Source organism: Leptonotus elevatus, chromosome 9, assembly GCF_054856555.1.
Source record: "Leptonotus elevatus isolate MCC_2025b chromosome 9, RoL_Lele_1.0, whole genome shotgun sequence".
In the NCBI taxonomy this organism is placed as follows: domain Eukaryota; kingdom Metazoa; phylum Chordata; class Actinopteri; order Syngnathiformes; family Syngnathidae; genus Leptonotus; species Leptonotus elevatus.
Genome location: NC_141247.1, coordinates 25963281 through 25986545, shown reverse-complemented (window position 1 = coordinate 25986545; position 23265 = coordinate 25963281). Strand labels below are relative to the sequence as shown.

The 23265-nt window shown below is 46.1% G+C and overlaps 2 protein-coding genes across 2 annotated transcripts; both read left to right on the top strand.

Annotated features, from left to right (window-relative positions):
* Positions 1-2693: 2693 nt before the first annotated feature.
* Positions 2694-5707, top strand: LOC147168985 (odorant receptor 131-2-like). Its single transcript, XM_086084295.1, has 3 exons — positions 2694-2716; positions 3607-3770; positions 4928-5707. The coding sequence occupies exons 2-3, from the start codon at positions 3618-3620 to the stop codon at positions 5705-5707; spliced, it is 933 nt and encodes a 310-aa protein (XP_085940421.1). The 5' UTR covers positions 2694-2716; positions 3607-3617.
* Positions 5708-7999: 2292 nt separating this feature from the next.
* ddx27 (DEAD (Asp-Glu-Ala-Asp) box polypeptide 27) lies at positions 8000-23218 on the top strand. The gene is made up of 21 exons (XM_086085704.1): positions 8000-8172; positions 8992-9147; positions 9725-9784; positions 9864-10023; positions 10090-10148; positions 11082-11165; positions 12355-12460; positions 12554-12727; positions 14025-14175; positions 15944-16043; positions 16182-16323; positions 16393-16546; positions 17398-17479; positions 17572-17749; positions 17841-17947; positions 19386-19479; positions 20398-20492; positions 21524-21650; positions 21742-21844; positions 22533-22592; positions 22707-23218. Exons 1-21 carry the CDS (start codon positions 8089-8091, stop codon positions 22720-22722), a joined length of 2292 nt encoding a protein of 763 aa, XP_085941830.1. The 5' UTR covers positions 8000-8088; the 3' UTR covers positions 22723-23218.
* Positions 23219-23265: the final 47 nt, after the last annotated feature.

Genomic DNA, 23265 nt, shown 5'->3' with positions numbered 1-23265 from the left:
CCGTCCGTCTGTCCATCCGTCTGTCCATCCGTCAGTCCGTCCATCCGTCCGTCCGTCCGTCCGTCCATCCGTCCGTCCGTCTGTCCATCCGTCCGTCTGTCCATCCGTCCGTCCATCCGTCCGTCCATCCGTCCGTCTGTCCATCCGTCCGTCTGTCCATCCGTCCATCTGCCCATCCGTTCGTCCATCCGTCCGTCCGTCCATCCGTCCGTCTGTCCATTCATTCTTCCATCCGTCTCAGGGTCTCTCTCATCCTGCTGATGACTTCTGAAGCATACATATCCAACTGAAAGCATTCTTTCAATGCGTCTGCTGCACATTCGATTGTCTGGATTGATTGACCGCTGAAGTCAAAGTGAAAGCGGAATTGGCCAAAGAAGGACAAACTGGATGTCTGTTTGATTGACAGTCCGCACGGAGGAGAAAAACAACAACAAGTTATTGTGTTGTGCCGATGGCAAGCCTCAGAGGAAACCGACCCGCTTGCATCATCCTCCTCCTCATCTTCGTCAGTTTGCGATGCGATGACAACGGAACGAGTCCTCAGACGCCGCGTGACCTTTCGGGGCGAATTCCCTCCGAGGATTGTCAATTGCGTGTGTGAATTCTCGGAGGAACATCCGCCGAATGACTTGATGAATCTGCAGGGGACAAATAAAAGGTCAAATAAAAGGTCAAGCAGCTCGTTAGCGGGGATAGAAAGTCACAAAGTTGGCTGCTGGTCTTGAAAAGTTTGTTCCACGACATCACTTTGTACTCAACGGTGCGATTTTTCCCATCAATCTGCTTTTGTACTTTTATTTGCGGCATTTTCAAAACGCATTTGTTACTTTAGCGCGTGTGTGGTTTTTTTTTTAATGCATGACAGCCATTCAAATGCTTGACGGGACACGGGAGGTCGTTTCCGGGCATTTGACCTCCAGCCAAGCCTCGCAGGCAAGTGACTATTGTGCCATATATGCAAATTTGCCCGCGTGTGCGTTTTCACGCCGCTTCCTGGTCGGCTGCTGTCCCGGACTTCCGGCCGGGAGCGGCCATTTGGAATGTTGTGTTTGCAAACAGCAACAGGAATCCATGGGACCGCGCGTCCCCGACGCCAGGACTCGTTGACCGCGACCTCATTTGTAACCAACACGCAAACCCTAAACCTAATCCCAATTCTGAGGCAAATCTCGCACCCGACCGAGCCCGCCTGAATCGAGCCAACAAGACCAAAGCAATAACACAAACGATTGATTGTTATTGTCATCACAAAGTGGGGAAAGGTCCCGGGTGCTTGTTCCTCCAGCGAGCCAATTAACCTTTGACTGGTCCTCGGCGGATTTGTCGCGTCGACGTTCCGCCGAGAATTCCTGCTGACAACAACGCCAACGCGTGCCAGCAAACTTTGCCGTCCGTCAGTCCAACAAACTGCTCCAATCTCACTTTCGCAAACTTGGACCGTCAATTCAGCAGAAAGTACTGTAACCTATTTTCGATCCGATTTTCAAGAATTGCGAAAAAGAAACTGAATAAAAACGGCAGAAATTCCGGGAAAAAAGGCCCAAAATGTGGCAAAAAGTTTTGACGCTTGGAGGGGATGGATTTTGAAGCGTAACCAAAAAAAGGAACATTTTGCCGACGGAAACGGCTTTTGTGAATAAGCGACTACAATACCAGATTGTTATTTTTTTTACTTTCGGCAGGTGGTCAGAACTTTACTTTGTATTTATGTATTTATTTTCATTTAAATGGAAGAGCGGATATACGTCGCACGTTTGTAGTCACAATAAATGGCGGATGATAAAGCACGACCAAGAAACGCGATTCTTTTTTATAAATGATGAAAGGAAAAAAGACGAATGCCATTTTTGATGGCTTCATGAACATCAGCTCTCCGTGTGACGGCACGCTTCCCTTCCATGCGGCGAGGAAGCCAACAAAACAAACTAGCGTTCAGTCCGTCAAAAGCAGCATTCCCACCCGGAAGGACCGCCCCCATCGTCACAAAGTTCCGCCGCTGCAACGTCATCTGGCGGCGCATTTTCGCCAACACTCCGTTTAGTCCTAAAGGTTTCCTATTTGGCTAAGAACACGACATTTGTTGTCAGACTCCATGTTGCCAATAACCCCCCCCCCCCCCAAAAATCCCCATCAAACCAGGAAATGACTTCTCAAAAGCAAAATTTGACAACATGCTCTCCGGCTCACAAAGATCTTCTTGCCACGAAAGTGCAATCGTTGTCCACCCAAAGTTGTCTTTTGCCCGCAAAACGCTCCGTCGTCATAAACCTTTGAATACTTTCTTTTCACTGGCGGCTTTGGATGTCAAACCTGTTGCCATTGCAAAGATGTGTTTCTTTTTTTTGGGGGGGGGGGGGGGCGATCATTGGCTCGCAAAAAGGCAACAATAGATGGCAACGTGTTGTTTTGTCATGAGCAACATGACAAGCGGACCAGCGTTTCAACGGGCAACGGTCCGGCCGGCAAAGCGAGCAAGACCACCGAAGGCCGACAGTTGCGCACAAAAACAGCAGACCGCAAACAGCTTTTCACCTTCACAAGAACGTCACGACGTCATCGGCTGCATGGCAAGCAAATGTCACGAGGGAACGAGATGACGAGCCGCGCGCGCGCGCGTGTGTGTGCGCGCGCGCGCGGCTTTGCCCTATAAAGGATGGCTGGCGCGGGCGGGCTGGCGCGGTCGAGGGGTCAGAGGTGGGTCCAACTGCCACGGGTGAGTACCATCTTTAAATCAACGCGCACGCGCACGCCTCTACGTATTCGTGCGTGATATACGTCAATATGCGGTCTGTTCGTCTAAATTCAGCCGCAGAGAGACAAAAGAAACAACCTGGAGCGGTTCTGCCATTTTGCCCTTTTCAACATTTTTCATGTTCTGCAAGTAAATGTTGCATGTTTGGAATTTGCAGTCGTTTATTATTGAACACATTCTTGAAAAGTCACAATCAAAACGGAACATTTGGACAAACATTTTTGCCCCACAGCTCGTCTCGTTCTATAGTTATTATTATTATTATTATTATTATTATTTTTGTCATCTGATCTTTCTTGTGCTTGATCCAGGTCCAGAGAGTCAAAACCGGGCCACACGTTGGCTTCAGCCGCAAGTGCTTGGACTCAAACCCGCAGATGAACCAGCTCGTCTCCGTCTGTTGAGTCCAAGGTTATTTTAGTTTACGCAAAAAATGCAAAAAACGATTTTGTTCACGAAAATGAAAATGCTTTTTTCTTTTTTTTAAGAAAACTATCATTATAGCCAAAATGCCCTTCGTTCTAGTCTTTGGTCATCAATTGAATACATTGGGGATATTTTAAATGTGATTTGAAGTATATTTCAATATCAACCGAACTAAAGACGTTTATTAAATATTGTGCACAAGTAATACACTTTAAAAATAAATAATACTCAAACGAAATTCAATCCAAGCATTTTTTGAAGAAATAAAACGAATGAAAAGGAACTCAATTGAAATAACAAAAGAGTGCAGGAGTGTGCGTGCGCGCATTGTGACCCACGCCGGCCGAACACGTCGGAACGACTTGAACCTTGGGTCAAGTCGTTCCTTCAAAATGTCCTTTTTTTCCCACCGCTGTTGTTGTTAGCCTGCGTCAAGATGGACGCCGCCGCCTTGGCCAACGCCAGCGCCGTCATCCAATACCGAGACTCGCTGGGCAAAGCGGTGGCCAAGAACGTTCTGGTGCTCGTCATCGGCCTGTCGATCAACTACATCAACGTCGTCCTCATGTACACCTTCTGCAAGCACCAGGTAGGAAACAAGAATCGCGCCGCACCTCCAGTCCAGTCCAGGTCCCGAGTCCAGGTCCCGAGTCCAGGTCCCGAGTCCAGGTCCCGAGTCCAGGTCCCGAGTCCAGGTCCCGAGTCTCAAAAGAGCCTCTGCAGGGAACAGACGCCTCTCCTGGTCTGAGCCCCCATCCGGGCTCGAGATAGACCCCATATTGGGCATTTTGACAAATATCGCTATCGGCCTTTTCTCAAATCTGACGGCCGATATCAATTCAAATTAAAACCATTTTAATCTCAGGGAGCTCTTGATTTAACTCATTCACTGCCATTGACGGCTATAAACGTCAATTACTCATTTGAACTATTTCCATGAGTTTAACATTTTTTTCCCCACTTTTGTGAAACAAACCTTGAATTTTTTAATTGTACATTTAGAACAGATTTAAAAAGCGTGATTCATCGCGAGTTAACTCGTGAACTCATGCCATTAATGACGATTCAAAATTGTAATCAAAAATGTAGTCGGCCCAAATTTTTCATTTCAAGCCACGAGACGCGTTGAAGACTCGATGTGGTTTGGAGCGACGACAGACAGGCCCCCAAAAATGACCACGTTTGGGCCAATTTAGAATTTGGGGGCCTGTGACTTTTCGGTTGGATGACTTTGGAGCATCGTTTGCCGTTTGGCAAAGAAGGACACGTTTGGCTTTGGAGGACTTGTGGGCTTGCTTCAGTGCCATCTGCTGAACTGGGTAGCAATTTGGGACTGGCCAGCAGGGGGCCCCGTCACTTTAGCAGTGCAGCATCGATCATTGAGTCAGAAAAAAAACAACTGGAAGATGGCTGATTATTTTTTCTTTTTGTAAATGATCGCGAATAGAGTAAGGCATTAAAAAAGTATGCAAAGTAAGGCTTTTTTTAAACGACCAGGCTTTTTCTTTTTTACGACCATGTACAGTAAAGCGGGCTTTTCTTAAAACGACCATATATAGTCGGGCGTCTTTTTTTTAACACAATGTACTTTTCCATTGATGTTCTTATCGATGAATGACGTGCACTTGGGAACGTCGCTACGCCGCTGAGCACGACGGACGTTTGCTCCTGCGGTTGAAGAACGGCTCCACCTTCAAAGGGTTCCGCTGAGGTGACCTTTGTGCGCCGTTGGCGCTTGCCTTGCAGATCTTCTACTGGAACCCTCGCTACATCCTGTTCTTCAGCCTGGTTGTCAACGACATGATCCAGATGAGCGTGGGCATCACCCTGTTTGTCATCAGCTACGCCCTCCACAGGATCAGCGCCTTGGCGTGCGCCCCCTTCATCCTGATGGCCATCATCACCACCGAGAACACGCCCCTCATCCTGGCCTGCATGGCGGGCGAGTGCTACGTGGCCGTGCGTCTGCCGCTTCACCACGCCCGCATCTGCACCGTGGGGAGGACCCTGGTCCTCATCGCCTTCATTTTCGCCATCAGCGTCGTCTCCGCCTTCCCGGACCTCTTCGTCACGCTGGCCACCCAACGCCGCCACTTCTTCTCCTCCCAAATCTTCTGCCTCCGAGAGACGGCCTTCCCCAGTCCGATGCTGATCCAAAAGCGGGACATCACCTACGTCGTGTACCTGGTCCTGGTGTGGTCGGTCATCTTCTACACGTACTTCAAGATCCTGTTCGCCGCCCAGACGGCCAGCAAGGACGCCAAGAAGGCTCGCCGGACCATCGTCCTGCACGGCGTCCAGGTTCTGCTGTGCATGACCACGTACGCCGTGCCTCTGGTCAAGGACGCGCTGCTGCGCGTCTTCCCCGCCAGCTACTCGGACTCGCTGTTCGCCTGCTACATCATCGTTCAGGTGTGGCCCCGCTCCATCAGCCCCATCATCTACGGCGTGCGGGACAAGTGCTTCCGGAAGTACCTCAAGCACTACCTGGTCTGCAGGACTGCGCCGCACGGCGCCGACTCCTGATCAGGCGAACGGAACGAAACCAACCGCGCCGCAAATCTTCTCTTCGCTCACCGACAAATGCCTTTTTCAAACGCGTCTTATGACTTTATTGTCACTTTATTGACAATAAAAAGCAGGATGCTTTTCGCCGGAAACTTTAGTGAGGTCAGCACTCGTGCACACTTTTGCGCTGCTTTTTAAATCTCGTTTTGACAAGGTTTTTTCCCAAACCCGTTTATGGCAGCCACTAGTTTTGGGATGATGTCCACAAATGGATCAAAAACAAAAAGGCGCTTTTTTTCACACGCTATTTAAGTTTTTTGTTCATAAGAATACGATTTTGAAATCATCTCCCAAGTTTGTTGTTTTTCTAAGCAAATTCAGTTTATATTTGAAATCTCTAAAATTAGTCAAAGATACCAAAGCACAAAAAAGACATGGATATTGAAAAGAATTCCTTACTGAAATGTTTAAGATCGAAATGTCTTTCTGCCCTTGTGTATTATTTTCTTTTCAGGGTTTTTTCCCATACTTCTGTCATTTGTAATTCTTTATTATTGATGTTAAATCACGTTTGTATTGATTTGATATTTGACGTTCCTTCTGGCCATCTCCCTATGTTGAGTTTTATACATGCAAAGAATCATTTTACTGTTGCCATGTTTGTTTTGTAAATATCAATAAAGTTTAAAAAGAAAAAGAAAAAAACGTAGCCACACGCAAATAATAAAAGAACGTATATCACACGCTGTAATGCAATTACGCCGTTTGGTACAACTTTGGTGTTCAAAAGGGAGGGGGGAGATGGGGGGGGCGGGGTTTCACGTATTTCCGGTGGTGACGAAAGCGCCAACTGCCGTCTGAGTTAAAACAGCGAAATAGACTCAAAATACAAATAATACAACTCAACGTTAGTTTGAGTTAAAATTATGCTTATGTTTAGTGTTATAGTTACGTTTAGGCTTGGTAAAAAAAGGAAGACGGAATTGGAGGTCACGTGTTTCCGGTAGAGCTCCACTCGAACTTGGTCTGCATCTGCAGCTCGTCCTGAGGCGGGCATGGAGGGCCGGAGTCCTGCAGGTTTTGCATGTTGCCCTTCTCCAACACAGCTGATAACGATCCTGTTGATTGGAATCAGCTTGTGTTGGAAGTGAGAACCCCCCCAAAACCTCCAGGACCCAGATTGCCCACTTCAGAGCTCGACCCTTCTCGCAAAACCTGTTTCCATAGCCAAAATTCGCATTTTCTTTTTTTCGATACGCTACAAAATCCACCCCCTCGAAGCGTAAAAACGACTTCGTCTTTTTTTGTTGTTGCGTATTTTGGGCCCTTTTTGGAAGTTCTGGCGTTTCCATTCCGTTTTATTTTCGCATTTCTTTCTTTGCAACACCTGTTTTGAAGAGAAGCAATCTTGACATTGAACTTCTTCACAGTTACGGACCAGGCTTTAACAAAGACTTGCAAATGATTTTTATGAGAACTATATGAAACATAACCAATCTTGTTTTTGGACAAATCAAAGTATACTGAGACGGCAAACGATGATCAATGTTTTAAATGATATTAGAATGAATATGAACAAAGTGCAGCACTTGGCACAGTAGACCAGAAGATTCTTTTAAAAAGACCGCGCAATACGACCAGTTTCTCAAGTTTTCAACTAACTGCTTTACATTCTTCATAACCTGCACAAAAATTCACACTGGGTGAACACCCCTCATCAGAGACAAGATGTGGTGTTCCCCAGGGTTCATATTGAGGTCGTTTACTTTATTTTTTGTGTCATTCCTCATCAGGATTTTCATATTTGCGCTGACGATACTAGTCTGTATTTCTCAATTTTTTAAACTTTATTTTACACGTCTTGAATGGCGGAGAGTTTTCTGCAGCTTGATCAAGACGTTGGAGTTTAAATTCGGTTCCTTTATGCGTGGCTCCATCTTGCGGATATATGGGATATTGCTCCCTCTCACATGAGCGAGTGCGCAGTTTACCTCCAATTCCAAAGATATGTTGTGTTGTGTGATCACTGATCAGGTCTTAAATGCTTGTAAGTCAAAAACGCATCGTTTGGTTTGCTTCTCCGTTTGTCCCCACCGGGCGTGAAGCGGTCGAATTTCTTTATGTACACGCTTAAATATCCCACGCATATTTTTTTATACGTTTTTGATCAACATAGTTAATAGATTACGTCCAATTATTTTGTAAAATGTGGGAAAAAACAACAAATAGGTCTTAACCCGGATTTGAGGTGTTTTGAATACATAAATAAAAAGGTCTTAACCCGGAAGCATATTTTTCCAACTTCCTGTTTCTGCTCCACACGTGTGTGTGCTATTTTTTTTCTCCTAGGCAAGTCGAAAGAAAGACGTTTCGAACTCAAGACAACCTGCTAGTTCGACATGTTGGAGCAACTGGGCCTGATCGGTACCATCCGAGACGACGAGCAGAGTCCGGAAGAAGCCGACAGTGATTCGGAGCAAGAGGTGAGGGAGACCGACTCTGGGAGCCGAGATCTGCCCGGTGAAGGTGCACTTCCGGGCGGATTAAGACAGAGCGGAGTTCGGCCCATTTGCGTTGAAGCAGTGCACCAACGAAAAGTATAAGTTTTGAAACTAAAACGTTGCTACACAATCGATAGAATCGACTTTGACCCCCGAAATCCAGACACATTTATATGAAATTGAATGCTAAACGTTCACCAAGTGTTGTGCGAATGCTGACTCGTTTTTTGTTTTGTCATGTTTCCCCTTAGAAAAGGGTAAAAAACAACAACTGAATAATAAAATTGCATATAATAAAAGTTTTTTTTCGACATCATGCATGCTCCACCAATGTCCAGATGAGTACGAAGAGCCCTGACTGTTTTACTCTTGACTGCACCTATCAGCTGAAATCTTCCCTTTATGGTAGAGTGCGCGGACCCTGCACACGCCACACTTTCTTTGGGGGGTGGTGGAGGGTGATGTCCCCTGCGCGTCCACACTGAGTAGTGGACATGTGGCGTGCACTTAAGATGGTGCACGTACTCGCGCACGCACCATGAACGAGCCTGACACAGATGCTGCAGTTCCGCTTTTGTCCAGAGGTGGCAAAAATGTAAGCGGAATAAACATTGACATGGTTTGTTTGGCCCTGATTGCGACTTGAGACTTTCCCGATTTCAGGTCTCATGGATGAATGGTGGATGTCAGTTGTTTGTGGATCATTTTCAGCATCGGCACCCAAAACGCTGTTTCCTAACAGATGGAAAGACCACAACATGTTGTCGCTTGATGTTTGATTGTGTTATTGATGCGTCCCAGGATGGACCGATTGTCCTGAACCGCAAGAGGAAGTTTGGCAGCCAGAATGGCGGCGCCAGAGACTTCAACCGTGACTTTGTGTTTGGAGAAAGAGACGCGCTGGACCACGGAGACGACTGGGTCATGGCCGACGTCATGAAGCAGCTCAAGAAGAAGGTACAGGAACTTGGACACTGCGCCACTTGCTCTCGTCGCCAAAGCAAAAGTTTGACTTGGGTTCTTGACTTGCGTTAGGTACCGAAACCATATACCACCGCAAGACTTATTTTGAAGCATTTTTTTCCCCCCTGTAAATATGAGCATTTTAGCGCAATAGCTTCCAGGTCATGTGACCCAGTAACCCCAAATCAGTGCTGTTTTTTACAGTGGTGTGTCGGCTGGATAAGGCACACCTCCGCTTCTCGTTGGATCCTAGACAACAATTAATTCCAAAAATAATCAGCAAGCGTATGACAAAAAGTAATTAGTTGCGGTCCTAAAATTCTCAAGAGTCGAAATGATTTTTCTTTGTTGCACATTTGTTCAGTGCATTGGGAAGTTATTTGCTGCCCTTCACCTTCTTTCATTTTATGTTGCAGCCTTAGGCTACAATAGATTAAATTGTATTCACCGAGAAATGTTGTTGTGTTACTTAGAAAGTGGGATTTGTTTTCCCCTTGAAATTCACAACATAAGTTGTATTTATTAGTAGATTTTTTGAAATGATATTTTCCTGCTGGCCTGACGTGTGCAGAGAAGTCTCACCACTCTGGACCAGAAGATTGACAAGGTCCGGAAGAAGAGGAAGGCAGAGGTATGTTACCAATCTACTTCCTGTCTGCGGGGCTTCTATTTCCTGGCGGCTGACTTTCTACTTCCTGTCCACTGAGCAGACGAAAGCGTCTGCCGAAGACGATTCTGCGGGGAAGAAAGAAACGGCTGACGACGACGACGACGTGAAGCCTCGTGAGGATGAGGATGAGGATGAGGATGGTGATGAAGATGACGTGGACGAGTTCAACTCTGACGACGAGCAGGTTCTCACCCAAGCAGGTTAGGCTTTTATTTTGAAGGTTACTTTTCTTGTTTTGCGGCTGACTTCCTGTTTTTTGCTGGCAGACACGCTGAGGGAGAAGCAACGCCGCGGGAGGAGGAAGGAGGCAGACCAGGAGGGAGAGGTGAGGAAGACCAACTGGCATAGGCAGAAAAGAGGTGGAGCTTATCTCGTCACCGTGGTAACACCTCCGCGTCGGCGTGTCTGTGCATTTGCTGGGGCTCGACCCATTCATCGGTCGTCATCGACATGTAACATTTTTTTGAAAATTGACCCCCAAAAAGTTTTCTCTCTCTCTATTGCAAACTTGAAATACTCAAATATTTAAGGACAAAATATTGTCAAGCAGTCAAATGCGCTGCCCGTCAGTCATATCTTTATTGTTGTATACAACAAGGCAATCGATTCTGATATCCTTTCAAATTGATCGTCTGATCATAAATGGATTTTTGCAATTGTGAGACAGAACGATGTGTTTTTTTAAGGGCCGTAACAATACCAATTATAGGCCGATAATCAATGTTTGGAACTGATGCTTACCTTCACTAAAAGGGAAAATATTTGCATCAAAAGAACAAAAATACAATCTCCAATTTTTTATTTTGTTGCAATGTCTTTGAGCAACTTTCCACAATAGACATCTTTGTTTAAAAATTGAATAAAAGTTCAGGCAGCTGCCAGGCTCATCTTCATGAAAACTTAAGAGCTGCTCCCTATTGTTTTCTCCAGTAAATATTTAAAATAACTGAAATGTTCAATTTCACTTATCTTAGTTTTCAATTCAAACAAAAGGCAGATGGTGCAGAGAGGCTCGTATAAAACAAACTGAAAATTGAAATACAAAATCTTCTATGAAAGTTTTTAGAATTTTGAGTTGATGCATTATCGGCTATCACTTTTTTAAAACGGGCCGAAGCCGATACTGGCCAAATGCTGAATATCGGCACCAATGATCGGCCCGGCCGATAATTGGTTCTATCTCTATTGGAATGTTGTTCTGCCAAATATGGTTATGTGTGTGCGCTCATGTGTGTTTAATGTACGCGTGTGTGTTCAGGCGCAATCATTCCACGAAGACGCGTCGCAATTTGACGACACGCTCACCTTTGGCGACATGAACCTGTCCAGACCCATCCTCAAGGTAAGCTTGATGCCGCCTGCCACCGCGCAAGAGTGGCCGCTTGAGGAATTGACCAAGTTTATTGCGATCATATTTTTAATAAAACCCCAAAGTTTTCCCAAAATCGTTGTTAAACGCTGGGGTGGGGAGGGGGGGGGGGTATGCAATTTTGAAGTTGTAACATCACCCGCCATTCACTAAGAGAGTGGATATTGCGAAGTTGACTTTGTTGTTGTCGTCAACAACGTGACTAGGTCGAACAATTTTTTTAAGGCAAGCACAGGATTGTAATAATGTTACAATTTTGAGTGAGATGGATTTTTTTGGGGTGGGAAAAAAATGCACAAAACAAGTTTGGTTTGATTTGATCAAATGTCGCAGCGGTCCTCAACCACATACCGGTTTCGGACCCGACCGCACAGTTGACAGAATAAAGAAGAAAAAAAACAGCTTAGAGTTCCGGTTTGTCCGAGGCTAAAAAAAACCCCAACATTTTATTTTGAAAAGTGAGCACATTTTCTTTCAGCAGTCTATAAAATGCTATTTATCTTGGTTGATAACGCTGATATTAAATTCACAAGACAGCAAAATGAAAAAAAGAAGAAGACGTGTACAGTATTTGTAAAGGTTTTTTTTTGGCCCAGTGAGAGAACACGAGAGCCGATGACCAAGAAGAAAAGCAAAGTTGTTGAAAATTGTAACCAAAAAGTGCGTCCAGGTTCATCAGCAAAACGTATATGAAAATTTAAACCGGTCAATACTGTAGCTCACTATAATTTCTGCAATTTTAAAAATTACTAAAAGGCTACACTTTGGCATGTCTTCGATTTCATTTCAAACAAACACGAAAGGTGCCAGCGGCGTCTCTTAGAGAGTTAATTCGGGGGGAAAAAAGACGTTTCCTGAGGTTAACACAATTCAAATGTTTTTGTTGTTGCCAAGGTCGATACAGACATTCATCAAAAAGCCAATTATATGCACCGATAATCAGCCCGGCCCATAATCGGTCCCTCCCTAATAGCGAGCATATTAAAGCCAAGTTGGTGTTTGTGCTGCTGATACGGCTGCAGAAAGAAACGTGGCGGCGGCGGCGGCGGCATTTGAATAAAGCGTCCGACCCGATATTGGTATCGCTCCGTTAGCGCAGCTTGCTTGGTGCCTTTGGGGTCCAGTTGTGTTTCCTTACCAGCGTCTGTGGCGCCTCCCGCAGGCCATCACGGCGTTAGGCTTCAAGCAGCCCACCCCCATCCAGAAGGCGTGCGTCCCCGTGGGGCTCCTGGGCCGAGATCTCTGCGCCTGCGCCGCTACGGGCACAGGTACGCCGGCACCCGAGCGGCGCGACGTCCATACAGAGGAGACGACGCTGCCGTCACGTCTTTTCTTTTTTTTTGTCTTTGTCCTCCCCGCAGGAAAGACGGCCGCCTTCATGTTACCGGTGTTGGAGCGCTTGGTTTACAAGCCCAGGACGTCCCAGGTGACGCGGGTGCTGGTTCTGGTCCCCACCCGAGAGCTGGGCATCCAAGTTCACTCGGTGGCGAGGCAGCTGTCCCAGTTCACCTCCATCACAACGTGCCTGACTGTCGGTACGACGCGCGCATCTCTGTGTGTCTGGCTTGTGTATGTGCGCCCCCTCGTGCACGTGTGTGCGCATGCTTGCATGCGTCTCGGGCTGTCACCGTTTTACAATCTATTATTCCATCCATTCCTCAAATACTATTTTGCATCCGATGTTATTACAAAGCATTTTTAATAAGACGCATTTTTATTGATTTCTTGCTATGCATGGGATTTGATGCTTCTGTTTATTAGCCAATTATTGATGTTGCGCTCACTCGAGGTGTCCAAAGTAATCACTCGACAACGACCGGTCATCACTTATGAAATTGACAACCCTGTTAATCGTCCAGAAACGTTTGGAGCCATTGTCGGACTTGCAATGGTCCAAATGTTTGGATTTCAGCCGGTCCACACACATTTTTGGCATTTCCTTCATGAAAGCGGATCTTTTGTGCTGGATGAAAAAAAGACATCTGCCAGTTACTGAATTGGTTTCAAAAACGTGAGCAAATATGTCAATCCCCCTCATGTGCCATTCCCTCGTTTTTCATCACTAAACGATATAATATATAAACAACAATTCGCAATTGGTTAGTAAACGGTCATTGGAGGGAACAAAAAAATGTAATTCCTGGTGAAATTGCGTGTGAAGGCTGCTAGGCTGAATGAAAACTGTGGAAGGATTTGGAATGATGTTGAATGTTTTGGAATGGCATACAATGAGCTGAACATGCTAAAGTTGGAATGGTTGGAATTCATCCAGGAATCTAGAAGCAGTCAAAGGAAGAAAAATAGCAGCAAAATAAAAACAAAGAAACAAGAAGAAATCAAAAAAGCAATGGAGTTCGGGTCACTCTGTTGAAATGGGGTCACTTCCTGTTGATTATAGGCCACTTCCGGGTCACTTCCTGTCGAAAGCAAGTCAGCCAGTGAATCCCCTCCGCATACAACATGCTTCTCTTTACAAACAGATTTCTAAAACCCTCAACCTCCAACCTTGATTGAAGGGTGACCCCGCCCATTTACAAAACACCAATAAACATTTACACAGCTGCAAAACATGTATATTTACAAATACACATATAGAACTGCAGTCGTTTGTAAATTGCATTTCAATGGCTGTCAGTTAGATGCGGATTGTCACACGGCTCCTTCACCCCGCGAATAGCCGAGGTGGAAGGTCGCCCGCAGGTCAGAAGACGACCCGTGATATTTGCCCAAATATGGACACGCCTGGTTATGGAAAGACCTTATTGGCCGGGTCCAGGTCAGCCCTCTGTGCGTGCGTGCAGTTTCTAATCTCCCCTCTGGGCATCTCCTCAGGCGGTCTGGACCTAAAGTCTCAGGAGGTGGCACTTAGGGCGGGTCCTGACGTCCTCATCGCCACCCCGGGCCGACTCATCGACCATCTCCACAACACGCCCAGCTTTGAGCTCATGCACGTCGAGATCCTCATCCTGGACGAAGCAGACAGGTAGAGACGCCATCAACAAGAACTGGCGGATAAAAAATAAATAAAAATCCACCTTAAGTATTGCTGGCTAATATCGTCGGCATTCTCAAGTACCCGATAACTTGATATAAGTCCAGCATCGGCTAGTAAAGTTCGATTCTTCCGTTTTCTCTACAGATGTTGAGCAATACCAAGATAAATATATCATTTCATCATTTATGAACCCTTAAAGATGACGTATAATTGAGCAAGTCAAAACCAAATGACATTCTTGCTGTCATTGTGCTTCATTTCATTTGAAGGCATGAAATGAAGTGTCTCGCCACGTCAAATTCGTATTTTTGTTTGTGTCAAAACACGGAGCTGCCAAAGACACGTGGCACAAAACACATTCCCTAAAACTCAAGACTTGTGAACAGAAGATCCAACAAATGTGACGAAGAGATAAAGACGATGTCATGCGTAAGACTGAAAATGAAAAGAAGGGGCAGGAAAAAGCTTGAATTTCAACGTTAGACAATAAAGTGTCCAACGTTCGTCGAGGAATATGCATGAGGCTATGATCATCGTTTTAGCAGTTGCATAAATGCGGTACTACATTTTGCCATTTTAATTTGTAATCACTTATTAATCGTGACTTCACTGTCAAAAAGAATCATGATTATCATTTTTCAATAATCAATGGGTTGGAGACAAAAAAAACGGAACTATGAATGAGTTCATTTTTGGAACAAAGATTTCAATTCCGAACTGAACTCGTTGAATTAGAAATTTGTGAGCTGAACTTTGAAAATGAATTTGGCCAACACTGAAGGTTGCAAAGATGTCCGTCCGTCCGTGCGTCTCACCTTTTTCACCCCTCACCTGTTTTCATGCGTCATGAGCAACACTTAAGTTCGCCACAGTAAAAGTAGATCCATTTGATTTTATTATTAAAAATAAATTGTCAATAAACTATCAACAATTTGGAGTGATTAGACAAAAAGCAAAGAATGGGGAAGTATATGTTTTTTGCGAGCGCTCGTCTGCGTCGCTTCCAAATTCTGGTAAGTGCGTGAAATGTGAGCCATGCGGGGGCGTGGTTGCTGAAATGAACTCATTTTGCTCGGACCTTCGCAGACACGTCAAGTATGAACCAAACTTTACAAAGTCACGATGTACCATCAGCTATTTTTAGAACACCAGAGTGGGCTACTCATGTTGTACTCGGGCAAACTAGTACAGGCTGGCACTTTGTTTTATTTTCAGGACAATGCAAAGGCGGCCGAGTGCCTCTTTCGTCTTAAAGCGAGACTTGACTCATGGAGACATTTGCAACAATAAGAAGATGATATTTTGTCTTGGACGAATGTGACGACGTCCTTATTTTTGATGTACGATCAACCCTTTCAAAAAGTCATTTTGCCACTTGCCGTCGACTGAAGATGACATCACGCGTGCTCGGGCAACGAACGAGCAGTCATGTCAGTTTGCCAACGTCGCGTGACCAAAGCCAGAAAACAGATGATTGGCCTCAGCACGCGTGATGTTATTTTCAAGTGGCAAAATAACAGGATATTAATTATGCATACAAAAAGAATAAAGTTATCGCATGAATTCAACTGCTAAAAATGTCCGAATGAGTCAAGTCTCCCTTTAACCTCCGACCCCCCTCGCCCCATCCAAGGCGGCTTGGAAAGAAGACGCTCGTGACTGGCGAGCGCTTGCGGATAGCGTGACTCTTTCCAAGACTGCAAACGGGCAGGAGGCGGGGCTTGGCCTGGCTCAAATGTTTGTGTTTGCTGGTCAGGATGCTGGACGAGTACTTTGAGGAGCAGATGAAGGAGATCATCAGGCTGTGCTCGTACAACAGACAAACCATGCTGTTTTCCGCCACCATGACCGAGGAGGTACCGACACGACCCGCCCACGCTGGCCCCGCGACATTTACAATGTCGCCAGCCGATTATTTTCCTCTTAGAACGTTCTTGAAGAAAAGGGACGTTTCCTACGCTGTGAAAGAACCCTGAATCGATCGGCGTCCTCAGGTGAAGGACCTTGCGGCCGTCTCGCTGAAGCAGCCCGTCAGGATCTTCGTCAACAGCAACACGGACGTGGCTCCGTACCTGCGGCAGGAGTTTGTGCGGATCCGAGCCAACCGCGAGGGCGACCGCGAGGCGGTGGTGGCGGGTGGGCGTCGACTTGCGCCAGATCCCGCGCTCTTGCCCGTGCTGACTGTCACGCGTGTGTCTGTCGCAGCTCTGCTCACCAGAACCTTCCAGGACCACGTGATGGTCTTCACGCAGACCAGGAAGCAAGCGCACAGACTGCACATCCTGCTGGGACTCATGGGCCTCAAGGTCGGGGAGCTGCACGGGGAGCTCAGCCAGAACCAGAGACTGGAGAACCTCAGGTACCTCGTCAGCACAGCCGCAGACAACGGGGCGGCAAACTTGAGAGCGAGTGGGACGTTCACACTCCGACCTGATTTCAATTGGACCGGACCGGCGAGCGCGGCCATTTTGCCACCTGCTGCCGCCGCCTACTGAAAATGACATCACTGTGCCGCGCGGGCTCCGCTTGCAAACGTCGCGACCAAACCCAGAAACCAGGTGAGCCGTCGGTGTGATGTCATTTTCAGTCCACAGCAAATTCGAGCCTGGCAAAGCGGACGCATCTTGTTGTTTCGTTTATATCTAAAAGTTGAACATTTTGAATGGAATTATGGAAATGAATCCACTCCTATGATACTCCAATTAGTCTTTTGGGAAGTGTCTGTATTTATTGCACATAAGCTTTCCTTAAAAAAAATATAGAATGTCAATCAATTGATAAAGTCATTCCATGGACTTTTAGTTGCCAAAACATCAAATGCAAATGTTAAAGAGGGCTGCAGCGACGAGTTGATCATACGGATGGAAATTGAAAAGCGTTTGTCAACAAATTCATTTCGCTTCCCCGCTGCGTGGCGCTGTGATGACGCGAGTCGCGCTCGCGAGTAGCGCACGAGTCGAGCGGTCTGCCGGCCGACGTACGCACGCGGACGCTCAGCAATGGCGCAAGTCACCACAAAAGTTGACTTTCGAAGTTTCGTCTCGGGGCGCTTCCGTCTTGTTGGTGTTCCACTTTGACAAGCGGCCTGAAAAGTGGACGACAGTTACGTTAGCGTTAGCGTTAGCGTTAGCGTTAGCGTTAGCGTTAGCGTTAGCTTGCTATAAGACGGGAAAGGCTGGACGAAAGACGAGCGGACTTTTTTTTGCGCAGGCGTTTTAAGGACGACCAGATCGACATCCTGGTGGCGACGGACGTGGCGGCCAGGGGTCTGGACATAGACGGCGTCAAAACGGTGAGAAGAGACGCAAGTCGCACGTGCGCGGCCGTGACCACGCACGTGTTGACCACGCACGTGTTGACCACGCACGTGTCCGTCCCCGCCAGGTCATCAACTTCACCATGCCGTCCACCGCCAAGCACTACGTCCACCGCGTGGGCCGCACGGCCAGAGCCGGACGCTCGGGACGCTCCGTGTCGCTGGTCGGCGAGTCGGAGAGGAAAACGCTCAAAGAGGTCGTCAAGTCGGCCAAGAGCACCGTGAAGGCCCGGGTGCTTCCCCCAGGTGCGTGCGTGCGTGCGTGCGTGCGTGCGTGCGTGCGTGCGTGCCACCATGTTGCACTGCCAAATTGCGTTACTTGATTCGTCCATTCCAGACGTCGTCCTCAAATTCCGAGACCTCATCTCCAAACTGGAGAAAGACGTCGAGGCTGTGGTGAGGCTGGAGAAGGAAGAGCGAGAGATGGCTGCCTCGGAGGCCAAGGTACACGCACACACACGCGCGTGTTTTTGAGCAAAAAGTCATCATTTCCTTTTCAGAACTTATTTACATACATACGCACTTCTTTCAGCTTTGACACGATAGAGAACAACTGCGATCGCTTTTGGATTGCGCACCCAAAAATAAGTTGAAAAGAGCCGTCACACCACTCAAGCAATGTTGCTTTCGCCAGTGTTCCGATATTCAAATTCAATACGATCATTATATTGAAAACGATAATGATCACAATATTGTTGGGAGGTTTAAAAACTCACAATGTTGTTTCAAAAAACCTCAACTTCAAAAAGCACAAGATTGTATTTTTGTACATAATTACAGCAAATAAATGGGCTTGGCCTGTCATTAGATTTTCTTCTCATGCGCTCCTGCTGGCTGAGCGGCGCAAATGATCGTTTGATGTCCTTCAAAATTGTCCTCGTCTGACCAGGATTTCCCTTTGGACTGTTTGTAGAAGAATTAATGCACATACAAACAAAATAAACATCAACAATTGCCTGTAAATGTTTGGTCAATACAATGCTAATTAGCTGAGATCACAATTATGCATAATAGTTTAAATAGTACGAGTCAAATTAACCTCAATAAACATAAAGGACCAACAATCAGTAATTGGCCTCTTTTTTTTTTCTGCACACTTTGGGAATGGAGACAAAACATCATCTTGATTATTTCTTTCTTTATTTATCCAGTCATTCTGGACAATTCAGATTTTTAAACCCAACAAACATTAATTTTATGGTTTCATTTATTCCCAAAAGAATTCTTGTGCAAAATGTTCAGACCGCAATAATGTACACTGATTCGTAATGTAAACTTTATTGATGATTTTTGTGTTTAAATGCCACAATGAAGTAGGACAAGTCTTGTAAAGCGTCCATCCAGCATTCTGACACAACTCGCAACAACATTTGGATGTTGACGAAACATAAGAGCAACACAAGATGATTTATTTACATGCATCTCCATTTCATGATTTAGCACATTTTGATGATGCGAGTTTCAAAATATGAATGTGATTTATTGCGCGAGTCATAAACGTAACTGTCCAAAAACACGCCTGGTTCAAATGAAACTGCACAAAAGCAATACAGCCCGACGTGCTGCTTTTCATATTGTCACGTGACAACCAGGATATCTTGGCCATCGTAATATCACCACGTTGCTGTGACATCCCTAATTTTAATATCGTGCACTTCAGTTCATAGTCGAGGCCAACTCCGACCAACTCGGCCGACTTTTCTGCCATGGCTTCTTGACACTTTTTTTATTTATTTATTTTTTTTTGGTCTCCCGTCATCCTAGCGCGCCGGGTGGAAACCGTCTTCAAATCAGAACTGTGACAAATGAACCTCCAAATTTCCCAAACCACCCTCAAATTTTCTTCAGACTTTTTTTCGATTGTGTGTGCATCTGTATGTAGTTGAGTGTGGCCCAGAAGCGTCTGGATGGCTCCGCCTCCAACGACACTCAGCGAGTTTGGTTCCAGACGCAGCAGGAAAGGAAGCAGAGTCGCAGTAAGTACAACGGGCAATTCATCGGGGTCCATCTTGAGGACGTTGCGGTGCAAGAAAAACGCGGCGAACAAACGGCGTTTGCAAAGCGCCTCCATCAATGCGCAGCAAGCGTGTGGCAGGATTTTGTGATCCATTTCCCAACGTGCTTGAAGCGCATTGGTTGCACTTGGTCAACATGCTAATTAGCGGCGACTATTTCTTCAAATCACTGCTCTGAATATATGACTTGATAGACTTTTGAAGTCGCGAGGCCGCCATCTTGCTCCTCCCAAGAAACGTTTCTCCGCATACCATCCTATACATTTACAGTATCCAAATTGTAGAACATTTGTTGTAAATTTGCTAAACATAAAAAAGAGGACATCAGATATTTTACAACTTATGCATAAATGATATGCTTAATGATGTTTACAGGTGGAAACTTGTATATTTTTTAATAAAATCTAATAATGTTGTCTAAGGAACCGAGCGAAGAAAAAGGGGGTCTTCAAAGCAGCACATACCGTCCACTTGTTTTGTTTTTTTTACTTTTCAAAAAAATAGTGACCACCCCGCCACAAACCCCCGGCCCTATACTAATTATCTGTACGTATACCGTATAGTTGATACGGTAGTCTGCTCGTGAGATGGGAGGAGCAAGATGGCCGCCCTGTGGCGTCAAAGGCTTGCCCGGCGGGCGTGTACGGGCTATCGGCTATCCAGTCATATATTCAGGTCAGTGCTTCAAATAACGAATATTGGTACAGAAAAAACCCGAGAGGAAACACGGTTGACATTTTCAGCGGATGAACTTCCCCTTTTTTTTTCTTTTTCTTTTTTGGTCACACCAGCACACGTTGCGATCGCAAGTCCCTAAACGTGTGAAAATAATAAAGCACAAGAAGAACATGAACATGTGTGTGTAATGGCTGTGTGCAGTGAACAAGGCGCTGCAGGACTTTGACTTGGCTCTGCGAGGGAAGAAGAAGCGGGACAAGTTTGTGAAGGACACCAAGAAGAAGAAAATCATGACGGTGATCACTGCTTTTGGATTTTCTTGCAACTAGGGATGAGCGAGAGTACCAATAGCGGGTATCGGTATTGGGCCGATACTCGGCCTTATAGTTGACAGTACTCTTGTTTGACCATCAGGAAGTAGAAATGGGAAATTGAAAGAATATCAAATTGGCATTTGTTTGATGCCATTTGAAGTGTTGGAATGGGATGTGAAGGTCTTTCCTGTCCGCTATAATATCGTATCGGACAAGAAATCAGCAAAAGTGTGTGTGGAGCCGCAAAACATTTTCACATTGGGATGAAGGAAATGAGTGGTGGTGCTGGTCCAATGTACTGCAACACAAAAAGAGAGCTCAGTATTGTTCATTCGGTAATCTTACCGGTTCAACATATCATCATCATTGCGCTTTTTTTTTTTTGTGTGAGTATGTACTCATTAATTCACCTGAAACCTATTAAAAATCCCATACCCTTCACCTGAAGCGAAGACTTCAGAATCCCGATAGTCGTGAAGTTGTCAGGAGACCCGAGGAAGGATTAAAGAAAAGAGAGAAAAGTGACATCCAGCACCGACCAGACACCACACAGGGTTGCAAACCAGAATCTTTCACCCACCCCAGAAGCATATTAATTGCAACCAATTAGAAAGACCTTGAGAGACCAAAGGAAAGACTAAAGGAAGGAAGGAAGGGTAGATGAAGCAGAGTGAGATCCACAGACATCAGCCTCCACCGATTCAACGACCAGAGGAAGAAGTGGATTGAGTTTGAATGTCCATCGAAGAGGGGGGGCCGTCGACCCCCGGCAAGGACAGGGCAAGCACAACCCCCGGGCCCCGCGGGGGCCACCGGCCGGAGAGCAAACCCAGGAGCCCGGAGCGCCGGCCGCCCACCCAGCCACCACAAGTGGTATCGAACATCCCTAGTTGCAACACACCACGTGCGCAAATTGTGTGCGTTTATGATTGTGCGTCTGGGGTGCTTTGTCTCGTGCGAGTGTGTTTGCGTGCGTGCGTGCGTGCCCGCTGACGGCTGTTTGTGCGCCGCAGGCGGAGGAGCGCGCTCAGTTTGAGATCCTGAAGGCTCAGATGTTCGCCGAGCGAGCCGCCAAACGCGAGCGCAGGCCCAAGAGAGCCCGAGCCATGGCCGAGGACGAGGGCCAGGCGCCCCCTAAAGGTCAGGAAGCAAACGAGCGCTTCCCACCGCAGCGTGTGCGCCATCCTCACCTGGTGTGTGTGTGTGTGTGCGTGTGTGTGTGTGTGTGCAGCCAATCAGAAGGCGGGAAAAGGAGGCAAAGCGGGACGCAAGTCTGCCTTTGACAAAGAGTTGACCAACGTCAGCCAGAAATCCCTCAAACAATACAGAGCGGGGTGAGATTTCCATTTCCATAATTCCATCATTTGTTTTCATGTGGAACGATTCCATGTGATGGCATCACCATGAGCATCTTTAAGGTACGGAGGGCTAAATGGGACAAAAGTATTCATTCAAAAATGAATTCATTTGAGAGGCAATCTTTTGGCAAAATGAAGGAACGTTGGCGCGAATGGCGTGAACGCGTGACTACGGAAGAGGATTAGGGCCAGTGAAGAGAAAAAGTCTGGCAGGATTCTGACTTGATTCTCAGAATTCTGACTTTGTTAGTGCTATTATTCTCACTTTGAAGTGAGAACTCTGCCAACCTTTTTTTTTTCCTCTCTTCACTGGCCCTAATCCGCTTCCGTACGTGACGACAAACTGTCGATTCCATTCCAAGAAACAACAAATCCTCTGCAGCGTCAAACTCCTTTCAAACATTTCCATCGATCCGTTTGCACTTTTCAATCCAAAATGAATTTTTTGTCACCTCATTTGATTGAAAGGAAAGGAAACTAACAAAGGACCAAACCCGTCCTTGGCATTGAATGTTTTGTTTCAAATGAGCAAAGGTGGCATTTTATGACTTGAGGTCATGCTGCAGGGTTATTGTCCAAAAAAAAGAAGAACAACTTTGGGGCTCAGGATGAAAACGCTTGCTGTAATTGAAGCAAGAAAATCCAAATCATTTGTCTTTTTCAGGCCGTCCTTCACAGACAGGAAACGTCTCGGTATGGACAGGAAGCGCCCGGGAGGCTCCAGGTACTTTCTTCTTCTGGTTTCCATCCTTTTGATCTGCTCCGTTTCTCCGTTTTTGCTTTCCATTGGTTTGGCACGTGCGCTTGACGTTTGTGGTCGCTCTTGTGTGTCAATCAGGTTCAAGAGGAAGTGACGAGGCTCGCCGGTGTCTGTTGGCTTCGCGTGTAGAAACGCTCATCTTGTTGTTTTGAAATTAAAGTCGCAAGAATACTTTTTGTTACCAAATGTTCTTTCGTAATAGCTTTGACTTTGACCCCAAAAATAAAAGTTGAAAAAAGGTCGACATCTGTTTTCCATGCGGATGCGTCAAGAAAAGCAAACGATGATCTGATGAAGAATTTGCCAAAAGACCCCAAATCAAATCTAAGCCCTTTCCCATATTCAAAAACGTGACTTAATTATTTTGGAGGCCAATGATTGGTTCGAGACGCGTCGTCATCAATGTGCAGCTGCGCAAAGCACCGCCCCGGGAAAACGGCTGCCATTAACCACGAAGACAGGACAACAATGGCTTCCAAACAGGACTTTTGAGGAGGTGCAAACCTTTTGAACATGATTGAATGCAGTCTTGTGGTTGCTGCAATATTCATTCGATGTCTTCAGGCTGAAATAAACGGACACAAACCATTGTTTGCGCTCTCCATTGTTTTTGCTTGTGTGTGCAGCTCAAGCTACG

What these genes read in the sequence shown, in the direction of transcription:
- LOC147168985 (XM_086084295.1), top strand. Translation starts at nt 3,618, where the DNA reads ATGGACGCCGCCGCCTTGGCCAACGCCAGCGCCGTCATCCAATACCGA. An exon ending in ACACCTTCTGCAAGCACCAG is followed by an intron (nt 3,771 to 4,927) that starts GTAGGAAACAAG and finishes CTTGCCTTGCAG; the next exon opens with ATCTTCTACTGGAACCCTCG.
- ddx27 (XM_086085704.1), top strand. Translation starts at nt 8,089, where the DNA reads ATGTTGGAGCAACTGGGCCTGATCGGTACCATCCGAGACGACGAGCAG. An exon ending in CCGCCACCATGACCGAGGAG is followed by an intron (nt 16,044 to 16,181) that starts GTACCGACACGA and finishes CGGCGTCCTCAG; the next exon opens with GTGAAGGACCTTGCGGCCGT. An exon ending in GGAAAGGAAGCAGAGTCGCA is followed by an intron (nt 19,480 to 20,397) that starts GTAAGTACAACG and finishes GGCTGTGTGCAG; the next exon opens with TGAACAAGGCGCTGCAGGAC.